The sequence below is a fragment of the Mandrillus leucophaeus genome, unplaced genomic scaffold (genome assembly GCF_000951045.1).
Source record: "Mandrillus leucophaeus isolate KB7577 unplaced genomic scaffold, Mleu.le_1.0 Scaffold1002, whole genome shotgun sequence".
NCBI lineage: Eukaryota > Metazoa > Chordata > Mammalia > Primates > Cercopithecidae > Mandrillus > Mandrillus leucophaeus.
In genome coordinates this window covers 211163-223573 of record NW_012098122.1, presented here as the reverse complement: position 1 = coordinate 223573, position 12411 = coordinate 211163, and the positions used below count along the sequence as shown (strand labels likewise).

The following is a 12411-nucleotide window of genomic DNA, read 5'->3' as shown; positions in this document are numbered from 1 at the left end:
GTGTGTGTGTGTGTGTGTGTGTGTGTGTGTGTGTGTGTGTGTTTCCAACCAAAGACGCTATTCCAAATAATTAAAGAATTTGGCATTTTAGGTAGGCCCACATTCTGGTTAATTGAGAATTGCCACTTATGTAAATTACCAGGTTATAAGCAAATAGGGCAAAAGGCTCTCAAGGTAGTTACTTCCTTTGTATTAATTAGAAAAAGGAACACTCAAGAGTTTAATAACAAAATCACACACCTTTTTTGGATGGTTGATATCTTGTTTGTGTGTATCATGGCTAATAGTAATGCTGTAATTCATCACATTCGAAAAGTAATCAACAGTTCTAGCTGTACAAAATTAAAATTGATTAAGACCCTGCATCACCCTGGCAGAAGCTAATAATTACATCAGTGTTAACTCTATGGCCAATAGCCAAAACCCTTTTTAGCCTCTTTTGGTTTAAAAAGATCTGCTATATAAAATCTAGTATATACAATCTAAGCAAAATGGATTAGAATAAAATAATGTTGATATATTTAATATAAATAATTCTGCAGAGAAAGCTACTCTCATGTTTATTGACCACTGGTAGAACATTACTCTGGACTGGGTGCTGTGCTAGGTGCTCTGCAAATTTGATCCATTTTATCCTCACCAAATGCATGAAGGTATGTTGCTGCCAGCCTCCCATGATAGACGAAGTGGGGACTATAGGAATAAAGAAGGCAATTCGGGAGCCCAGAGTCACAGCCAAGACTCAAATCCAGGGATGTCTCAAATGGATGAACAAAGCATCCTTTCTAATCAATGAGCAACTATGCTGTCTAACAAGACCTTGTACATGAGTACAGGAAATATATTTCACAGATCTAGATTCAAACACTGGGAGAAAAACACTCTTCTTAGAAATCATGCCCTTACTTTTACAATCAAGAGTTTTCTGAAGGATAAGCAAAACTGGTCAATATCCAAGGTCTCAGAGGATGTTCCCTCTTGGAGACACAGCTCATCAATCTCTTCTTGAATGTTGCAAACAATGGGTCAGGAACAGAGAGGGATGGAGGAAATGAAGAGTCATTAGCCATAATAAGTGTCCTTATGAACAGCTCTGATGTCATTTATCTCCACCTTCCAAGAATCCTGGATGGGCTTGCATAGGCAAGTGACAAATATTGTCAATTAAGTCTTTGAAGATAATGGCAAATGTCACTAAGAAAGATTTGTGTTGACTATTACATCAACTCAGTGTTCTCTCCTGGTCGCAATGGCCAATGTGAGGTAACATGAGGTTAGGACAGTCATGTCTGTGCTTGGATGAAGCGGAATTCTAATGCAGAAGTTAGATTAGAGATTCTCCAAAAACCTTTTTCCAGATGAATGGCAAGAGTGAGGCCGTGGCCCTCAACTCTGGAATAAACCGGTGTTCTTGGCTGGTGTGAGACCACGTATTAGACCCTAAAGATGGTCAGAAGCAGTAACCAGGACACTCGTTATTCTACAGTTCTGAGAGTGCTGAAAATATGGGCAGGAGTTAGAAGGGAACTTTTTTTCTGACTTTTTATCCCAGGCTGTCCCTGCAATATCCACCATTTCATGAAAGAAACAATCTTAAACTAAGTTATACAGAGTACTTGATTCATGTTTCCTCTCTTTTTTGTCATCCTGATTCTACCTTTATGGCAGAGAGAATAAGCCATCTCATGATTGCCTTGGACCAACCATCCCAGGCCAGTAGAGAAAGATACACCTGTTTCCCCAGGAGCAGAGAGGTTGTCCGTGGTGGGGGTTGGGTGGTGAAACTACACAACATGGCCAGTCGAATCTTCCTTTAAAAAGGTCCTATCATCACGTGGGGCATGGAGCATGATTAAAGGCTAGTGGGGGTTGCCTTTATTCACTTCTGCTTCCTCCTCTGCCTAATCTCTGTGCCTGAGGGAGCTTTACAGATCCCCCAACTCTGGGTGATGGAGCAATGGACCATATAGGCCCATGTTCCCCTGTATTATCTCATCCTGTACCTACCTCTTATATTTGTCAATAAAAAGTCTATGGCCGTCTTGCTTTTTGTAGTCCACCCTTATAAATGCTCTACTACTAAAAACATACAACTTTTATGGGGCAATTGGAAATTTGAACACTAACTCTACATTTAATATTAAGGAAATATTAAACTACTATTTAGGAGTGAGAATGGTATTGTGAAAATATTAGGTTTGTCTAAGAGTGCACAGCTTTTAGATCTATGTAATAAATATTTTCAGATTGAATGACATGATGTCTAGGATTTGGTTCATAATAACATGGGAAGGATGGCAGCCGGAGGATATATGGATGAAACAAGGTTGGGCTTGAGCTGATAGTCTTTGAAGCTGGGTGATGAGTTCACTGTACTGGGTTTGGTTTTTGGTTTGTTAGTTGTGTGTATGTTAAAAATTTTTCCATAATAAAAGCTTTTTTAAAAAGAATTAAAATTGGTTAAAGTTATTTTAAATTAATATTAGAAAATTGTATTTCTCAAATATATTTTATGTGCAATTATCATGATTTATAATGTTAAATGGAATAGGAAGATCTGAAACATATAAGATACAAAGTACTGCATATAAACTACTGCATATACACGTTTATAGGTACATGTAAGTGGAAGGAGAAATGATACAAATGTAAATTATGTTTGCCCCTGGCTGGTGAGAATACATATTATTTTTCTTTATTCATTGTTACATTTTTGTACTTCCCAAACTGTCTAGAGAGAAAAGATACTATATTTATAATTTTATAGTTATTTTTATATATAAGCCATGCTTGTGACATATTATTAGATTTTTTAAAAAGATACAGAACTGTTTGTGAAAAAGAACCTCAATTCTGTTCTAAAATGTGTGCACATGGTAAGAGTGTGTGTGTGTGTATCTAAAACGAACAGCATCAAAAAAAGAAACAAATCTATATTCTAGATTTTCATAGACAAAAATAAATAAATATATAAATAAAATGAACAGCATCAGTTGTTAATTGTGGCTATCTCTAGATGGTGATGTTATTGGACATTTTTTAGTTATTTACCTCTCTGTGTGTTTCTTCAATTAATCAGTATAATATTATAATCAGAAAAATATGGCATAAAAATTAAAGCTAGATTATAGTTCTTTGTAAGTAAAGGATTAGCTATATGGGGCAATAAAACATACAAGGAACTACATAATATTTACTTAAAAAACACATAAGTAAGTCCAAAGGAATTTTAAATTTTCAAAGTATGTTAAGCTTTTAAACAATGTTGATATAAAATCTTTTCAATAGCCAACATTAAGTGGTGATGCTCTTGCCTTCATATACTCAACTCCTTAACAATCATGTTTCATTTTCTGTCCAACTCCAGGTATATCCATGCCAATACCAGTCTTTGGGCTACAGGATGATTCGAAGGTCTTTAAGGAGGGGAGTTGCTTACTCGCCGATGATAACTTTGTCTTGATCGGCTCTTTTGTGTCATTTTTCATTCCCTTGACCATCATGGTGATCACCTACTTTCTAACTATCAAGTCACTCCAGAAAGAAGCTACTTTGTGTGTAAGTGATCTCGGCACACGGGCCAAATTAGCTTCTTTCAGCTTCCTCCCTCAGAGTTCTTTGTCTTCAGAAAAGCTGTTCCAGCGGTCGATCCACAGGGACCCAGGGTCCTACACAGGCAGAAGGACTATGCAGTCCATCAGCAATGAGCAAAAGGCATGCAAGGTGCTGGGTATCGTCTTCTTCCTGTTTGTGGTGATGTGGTGCCCTTTCTTCATCACGAACATCATGGCCGTCATCTGCAAAGAGTCTTGCAATGAGGATGTCATTGGGGCCCTGCTCAATGTGTTTGTTTGGATCGGTTATCTCTCTTCAGCAGTCAACCCACTAGTCTACACACTGTTCAACAAGACTTATAGGTCAGCCTTTTCACGGTATATTCAGTGTCAGTACAAGGAAAACAAAAAACCATTGCAGTTAATTTTAGTGAACACTATACCGGCTTTGGCCTACAAGTCTAGCCAACTTCAAATGGGACAAAAAAAGAATTCAAAGCAAGATGCGAAGACAACAGATAATGACTGCTCAATGGTTGCTCTAGGAAAGCAGCATTCTGAAGATGCGTCTAAAGACAATAGCGACGGAGTGAATGAAAAGGTGAGCTGTGTGTGACAGGCCAGTTGCCATGGTAACTGTGGAGGGCACACTGAGCAAGTTTTCACCTACCTGGAAAAAAAAAATAAGAGACTGGAAAAAATTAGACCAGTCTAGTGGAACCAACGATCATATCTGTATGCCTCATTTTATTCTGTCAATGAAAAGTGGGGTTCAATGCTACAAAATGTGTGCTTGGAAAATGTTCTGACAGCATTTCAGCTGTGAGCTTTCTGATACTTATTTATAACATTGTAAATGATGTCTTTAAAATGATTCACTTTTATTGTATAATTATGAAGCCCTAAGTAAATCTAAATTAACTTCTATTTTCAAGTGGAAACCTTGCTGCTATGCTGTTCCTTGATGGCATGGGATAGAGTTGGTTACCTATACGCTGTAAATAAAAATAGCTATAAATAGTGAAAATTTTATTGAACATAATGGCCTCTTTAAAAATCTCTTTAAAACTTACTGTGGTATATATTTTGAAAGGAGAAAAGAAAGACACTAAGGTCAGTGTTACAAAATCTGTATTGCTAAGATAATTAAATGAAATACTTGACAACATTTTTCATTCCTGCTTTTTCATAGATACCATTTTGAAATATTCACGAGGTTGCTGCATTTGCTGCATTTCAAGTTAATTCTCAGAAGTGAAAAATATTTCAAATATTATTCAATAACTATTGCTGCTTTCTCTTCTACTTCTTGTGCTTTACTCTGAATTTCCAATGTGGTCTTGTTTGATATTTGTTCTTCTAGGTAAACTAGCAAAAGGATGATTTAACATTACCAAATGCGTTTCTAGCAATTGCTTCTCTAAAACAGCACTATAGAGGTATTTGGTAACTTGCTGTGAAATGACTGCATCATGCATGCACTCTTTTGAGCAGTAAACAGTATATTGATGTAACTGTGTCAGGATTGAGGATGAACTCAGGTTTCTGGCTACTGACAGTGGTAGAGTCCCAGGACATCTCCGTAAAAAGCAGGTGACTTTCCTATGACACTCATCAGGTAAATTGATGCTTTCAGATCCATTGGTTTATACTATTTATTAAAACCATTCCGCTTGGTTCCACAATCATCTATTGAGTGTACATTTATGTGTGAAGCAAATTTCTAGATATGAGAAATATAAAAATAATTAAAATAAAAATCCTTGCCTTTAAACAAAATGGTTCGGCCAGGCACGGTGGCTCATGCGTGTAATCCTAGCACTTCAGGAGGCTGAGATGGGAGGATCACTTGAGGCCAAGAGTTCAAGACCAACCTGGGTAAAAAAGTGAGACCTCCCTGTCTTTACAAAAAAAAATTAGCTGATCCTGGTGGCACACAACTGTGGTCCCAGCTACACGGGAGGCTGAGACACAAGGATCACTTGAGCCCAGGCACTCAAGGCTGCAGTGAGCCAAGTTCACATCACTGCCATTTCCTCCTGGGCAACAGAGCGAGACAACTACCACAAAAAAAAAAAAAAAAAAAAAGACTAAACTGAAATGGTCTTAGTCAAAAAATATAAACAGACTTATTTTTAGAATCCTTTCAACTTATTTCCTTCTTACCTGGTTCAGAAACAAGTTTGTTTCAACTGTGAGAGAAGTTTTCAAAATAAGTTTTCTTGATTGGTTACCAACAAACAACAAACAAACAAAGGAGGGGGGAAATATCACTTGAGGCTTAACATTGCAATTAATTTAGAAATATACACCTCAATCTCAAACCAATTTATAACTACCATAGTTTTGAGCAAAATTTTTCTTTTATTTCTCCAAAAACTCACTCATTTCAGTATTACTCATTGGCACTGGGCTCCCTAATTGAAAAGCAGATATTATAATATTTCGTTGAAGTTGTTACTGAAGAGAAAAAGAGATTAACAACAGTTAATCCACTTTGATATTGTAACACTCAAGGTTAAATTACATGTTGTAATTGGAATCAGTGTTCGATATGTGATTACAATGCTGAAGCATTTCTATTGAATGAGAAATAGTTTTTGCCCTAAACCTTTGGAAAAAGCTACAGATTTGAAAACTAAAGAATGTGGGAAGTGTCACTGTGTGATTTGGAAATGCATAAATTCTAATTATGTCCTCATAGATATGTTGAAAGATAGTTCACTATTTCGAAGATAGAATGTGTAAGATGCTGCTAGTACCAAGGCTGCATTTGAACTGAACTACTCCATGATTATACCATACTAACTGATAAAAATATAAATGTTAAAATGTCTGTGCTCTAATGTATTTTTGCCTTCACTTATAACACTGCACATTTCATTTTATATTAGGGAAAATATTACAGATTCTACCCCCATATACTCAATCTTGATCAGAATGAACATTAATGTTGCCTGATAGATGTCTTTTGACTACCTATATATTACAAATGTATATGTGTTTTTTATTCCATAAGTATCTATTCAAGTGTATACTGTATAGGCAAATGTGTAGCTGTATATATGTACAGACATGTTCTCATGCACTTTATTCAATATTTATATATTTATATGGAGGAAAAGCAAGTCAATGAAAACACTCAGTATATACACACGTGTGCATGTTTGTATCATGTTTATTTAAATGTGAATTCATGTTCTAATATTTCTATGACCTTCCATTGCTGCAAAGTAGATTAAAGTGTAACAAAAATATCAGCTCTTTAAATAAACTGGAAGTTAATCTAATTTTGTGGAAGAACTTTAAGACAAGTCTATGAGGATGGTGAACACAATGGTCCACATATATATTTTCTTGATCCTAAATAAAATGGCACCTTTGGGCCCTTTGTTTAGTTTGGCGATTTTCTGACTACTATGGCTTTTTAAACAGACTCACACCTAAGTGAAACACAGTTGTCAAATGATTTATGGATCTGTGATTAAAGGACTCACTTTTAATCAATACTATCAAAACAGAGTAACAAACCTTGCTCCATTTTAAGTTGAATGATAGATTCCTCTATATTCAAAAAAAAAAGCAATTAACTGCCATAATTAGGGAAAACTCAGTTTAAAGCATACTTCATCTACTTGGCTACAGCGCCATCTCATGGTAATTTTTTAAAGTGCTCCCATAGCCAAATTGAACTAAGTCACTGTACTGCTTTTAGAAAAGGGTGCTTCTCTCATTTGTGCATCAATGAGACACGTCAATGAGACATATTTGCAAAGTGCTAAATTATTCCGTGCCATATGTAACAAATACAGTGAAGATTATTTTATGAACTTATTTTAATCAATGTGATGCTAAAAGTTTTTCAAGAAAGGATAACTGTAAATAAAGTATACTCAAAAATGAATGCAATTTGGTGTGAGTCCATAGCTGTGTCTTCTAAAGGGAATTACCCCAAATATTCCAGGTCATCAGACTCAGAACTCCAGGTATCATCCTGATATTTGAGAACAAAAAAAGCCTGTGCTTCTGGAAGTCAGCCATGTCACAGAGCTAGGACCCATCCGGTTGGATTAGCTTTATCGCCATTATCCAGTTTCTAGTTATCTGCAGTAGAAATATGCTCCATGTTTGATCACTATGTCTGGTTCCACAAAGCCTAGGAACATAGAGAACAACTTCAGTGCCCTAAGAGATGTGCACAGGTGCTCGTGGTGTACACCAAGACATGCACACAGGTGTGCATATGCACAGATGCATTGACATATACACACACTCTCTCTCTTTCACAGGAGATCATTTTGGGAATTCAAGTAAACCAAGGAGGCATGGTGTCATTTAACAGTTACCCTCATTCATCATTTCATCTTTAACTGCAGGGAAAGTATATTGAGTGCCTATTGTGTGCCAGGCGTTAAGCTGGTTGCTTTGCTTCGTTACCAAATGGAATTTGGACAACAGTCTCACAAGGTAGAATTATTTTTCTTTTTTTACAAATGAAGGAAACTGAGATTCAGAGCAGTTAGTAACATAAACAAAGTCACACTGCTGGCAAGAAAATTGGCAAGTTTAAGCCTGGGTCATCTGACTCCAAAGCATAAAATATTTTCCCAACCTCACACAGTGCAGGGGAAACATCACCTGTCAAAACCACAATAGGGGAGTTCCCATGTGGCTTCTCCATTCACTGCTTATGTGAGTTGGAACCAGTCTCTTAACAACTCTGGGCCTTCATTTCACTGTGTGTAAAATGGAGCTGCTGGTACTCATCCTGGCTAACTGACAGAGTAGCTTAGACAAGATCATGCCTATGGCTGTGCTCAATACCTTGTAAAACACCATGTAAATGTAATCAGTGTGTTATTAGAAAGGAAAAACTCCAAAGCCTCTGTAAATCATTAGCCATCAGAGCAAATTCTAGCCAAAACTGTGGGATAGGCAATATTATAATTCAGCAGCTTCTGCTACTCTCTTGGTGTTTCTCTTTTTCAAAAAGTTTACTGCTGCTTTGTCCTCACCTTAATGCAGCTCTCCCTTCTTTGGTGCTCTTTCTTATGACTGACATAAAAACTTTTCCATCCCATGTGCCATTCCCTTGAGTGTCAACTCTCTGGAAGACTACTACTAAGTAACTGAAGTTGATATGCTACTGTGTGTCATTGACATCTCTTCCGCAGCCCACCATGATGAAAACCCAAAAGGCAGAAATCAAAGGAAAAATGTTAAGCATGAAGGAGACAAGTGAGAAGAAAATTTGGGGATGAGAAATATTTTCTTGGTATCCCTCAAATGACCAACAACAACAACAACAACAAAGTACCTTCAAACACTTCATAACTTATATAAAGTGTTATAACTTAATATTGAATTTAATCCACAATAGTAATGATGATTTTGAAAGAAACATTCAAGACTTTGAAGATTTCATTCTAAACTGAGAACATTAATGATGTATTTGTTCCAGCAAGTATGCAATGAGACAAGACTTCTTTGTGAATTTCTGATTATTTTGGCATGTGGCTTGCTAAAACAAATGTTTTACTTTTTAAAAAAATTTTTCCTTAATAGTTTACACACCAATCTTAACTCTGACCTTATTTTTATTTATTTATTTATTTTTTTTTTTGAGGTGGAGTCTCACTCTGTCATCCAGGCTAGATGCAATGGCGTGATCTCACCTCACTGTAACCTCCGCCTCCTGGGTTCAAGCAATTCTCCTGCCTCAGCCTCGTTAGTAGCTGGGATTACAGGCACGCACAACCATGCCCGGCTAATTTTTATATTTTTAGTAGACATGGGGTTTCACTGTGTTGGTCAGGCTGGTCTTGAACTCCTGACCTCGTGATCCACTCACCTCAGCTTCCCAAAGTGCTGGGATTACAGGCATGAGCCACCATGCCCGGCCCAACTCTGACCTTCTTTTTTGATATTAACACCAGTATGTCCATCTCAGCCAATGTTTTATGGGAAGTCTTCATACCCAATTGGAACCTTTTTTCACGTGGCCCAATCACAGCAGAAGACAGACAGAAAACCGAGTTCCAGCCTGCTGCTGTTGTCTGACCTTGGACAAATCTGAGCTTTTCCTCCTTGAAGCATATAATAAAGGACTTAGGGTCAATGATCTCAGCGAGGAGTCTCTTCTATGTCTATGCTTATCTGAACACTAGAGAGTCCAGACAAGGCCTTGTTGAACCAAGGCACAGCTTCAGGTGTGAAGGATAATCTGGAATGCACAATCCTCACATTTTCTTAAATTCTCTAGATGAATTTCAAATAAATGACAACTTTATCTTTTATATGGGAATCTTATGAGATAAATTTCGAAATGTCTAAGAAGTTTCTAAGATAAGAGACCAGGAGGCAAGTACCAACATAAATGTTTGTACATTGGCATTTTCCTCACTCTTCCACACAGTTTCATAACGACTACAGTATTTTGGATTGGCCTGTTTAATAACCCTCAGGCTTCCTGAAGAACAAGTGTTTCTACTATTTGAGTTCAATTTCCCTGAAGGATTAAAATTTAAAAGCCCAAATAGATTTAGAAGTCATGGTGCAGAGAAGATCTCCTATTTAAAAGCTAGATTTATGTTGACAGTATGCCAAGGTCACTTAAGTTTTCATTTATAATTGAGATTATGAGATCTTAAAAAAAGTACTTATTCTGTCTTCTAGAAAACAGCACACAATTTGTACTTCCTGTCTTACACTTATTTCAGATATTGAAAAGTAATATGCCATTATTCAGATAATCTTGTCTTAGTCAGGGTGACCCTAAGAGCAGAGTTGAGACTCAGGTGCAGGTTATTTATGCAGGAGATGACCTGAAGGAGCCAACAGCATTAGAGAGGGAAGAAGTAAAAGTTCATTTAACTGTGTGTTCAGTGTGTCACATAAGCAAACACTATACTCAAATTGGGTTGAGCAAGTAGTGCTGCAAACTTACTTATTCTCTTAACAGGTTTGCTAGTGAGAGTCTGCTATGTGTATGTTATATGGAAGACCACTAAGTGTGGGAAGTCTGGGGATGGAATTACTCTTTTAAAAAACTTGAATAAGATACTGGGTGGGGAGATCTTTCTACCTCTTTACAAAATGTTTGTTAATTTCATTGAGTCTACCAACTTTGTCACAAATTAGCCTAAGTAATGTAGGATAACTTAACACGCCTACGCAGAGATGCCACGCTGCATATGATAAGATGTCCCTTAAAGCATTGCCACCACCTGATGCTGATGTTTCAGCCACTTTGGATGCTGGTGAAAGCAAAATTGTGTGAGTCAACAGCAAAAGTGTTAAGAATATAGAATTTTAAAATTAGTTTTATGAGGAAAAAATGAAAATTAGATAGAATGTTCAATATCACTATCTCCAGGCTCCATTGTTAAAGTTCTGCATTCTAAGACCTAGGATCACAATGGGGTATATAAAGAAGAATATCTAAAAGATGGGAATTAGTCAACATACACAAGCAATCCAAGAAGAATTTTTAAAAAGAAGAAAAAAGGAAATGAAAAAATAAACGATGGTAAATATCAAAACAAATGTGTTCAGCATGTATACATGTAATGATGTGTCTCTCTGATACTCTAAAAAGGGAATATATTTATTAGCCTTTAATTTCTAGAGACAAGATGGTGGGGTTTTTTTTCCAAATTAGCAGAAAAATAGGAAATGTTAGTTATTCACAAGTGATTACAATTATGACAAAATTGAGGCAACTAGACATTTCCAAGACTGAAGAACAAGAAGAGTGATTTGCATGGAAATGTAGCACTACATTTATTCTCCTAATATAATCACCAGAGGACTTGACTATGATTAATTATTCCTACACTTCTCTAAAATAGAATGTGGAAGCTATGACTCATTTTTGGTCCGGCTCCTCTCCACCAGATAGACCTGACAAAGTCTGAAAACATATTGGAACCACTCAAAAAGAAAAAACTCTTGTCAAACTTAGAATTATTATCACTGTCATGATGTTCAAATTACTTCAATTTATATGAAGTATCAAGTTACTTCAATTTATATGAAGCATAATAAATACAATATTGAAACTACTAGTGCATTTATATAACATTCAGGTTTGAGAAATTTGCTTTAATAACTTTGAAAGACAAAATAACTATTTCTGACTTAGATGAGAATTTTTTTTATTTGACTTAAATACCAGCTTCTTTTGCTAATAGCTTTAAGTGGTCCTACTTGGTTCTAAGAATTTGAGCAAAGTACAGCTAGCCACTTGTAGTGGGCAATTATGTATACATAAAGCATAAACCAGCAATGTTTTCACATTTTTTGAAACAGCGAGATTAAATCCAGAAATATCCAACTTATTTATTTTACTACAACAAGGAAACCAGAAGGAATGTCAAAGGAAGATACAGAAGTTGATACTTATTGAGCAACAATTTTGTGCTAATTTCACACATTTAATCACTAAAACATGTCTATTTATGTATCATTGTAACCACAGAGGAAACTGAGTCTCAAAGGTAAATTTGACCAATTCCACCAAGCTAAGGAGAAGTGTCAGAATTCAAGCATGACTATGTGAATGATAAACTTTCACTGTTTCTTATTTCCACTGTGCTAAAGATCAGAAAATATTTTCTATAAGGAGTCAAATAGTACATGTTTTAGGTTCTGGTGTAGTATGAAAACAGCCATAGACAATAAGCAAATGAGTGAATGTAACTATGTTCCAATAAAACTTTATTTACAAAAACAGACTCTCGGTCAGATTTGAGCCTGGACTATATAGTTAGCTAATCTCTGGACACTACCATCCAACAACAGCAACAATGATTACCAAACTACAACAACCACAACAACATATACTACTACACTGCTA

The 12411-nt window shown here is 36.2% G+C and overlaps 1 protein-coding gene across 2 annotated transcripts in view; it reads left to right on the top strand.

Annotated features, from left to right (window-relative positions):
* HTR2A (5-hydroxytryptamine (serotonin) receptor 2A, G protein-coupled) overlaps nt 1-7601 on the top strand; it is a 73547-nt gene extending 65946 nt beyond the window's left edge. For both annotated transcript variants that reach the window (XM_011973631.1, XM_011973622.1), the window contains one exon: nt 3368-7601. In XM_011973631.1, the coding sequence (XP_011829021.1) occupies nt 3368-4170 (803 nt within the window). In that variant the 3' untranslated portion in view covers nt 4171-7601. The remainder of the gene's footprint in view (nt 1-3367) is intronic.
* Nucleotides 7602-12411: the final 4810 nt, after the last annotated feature.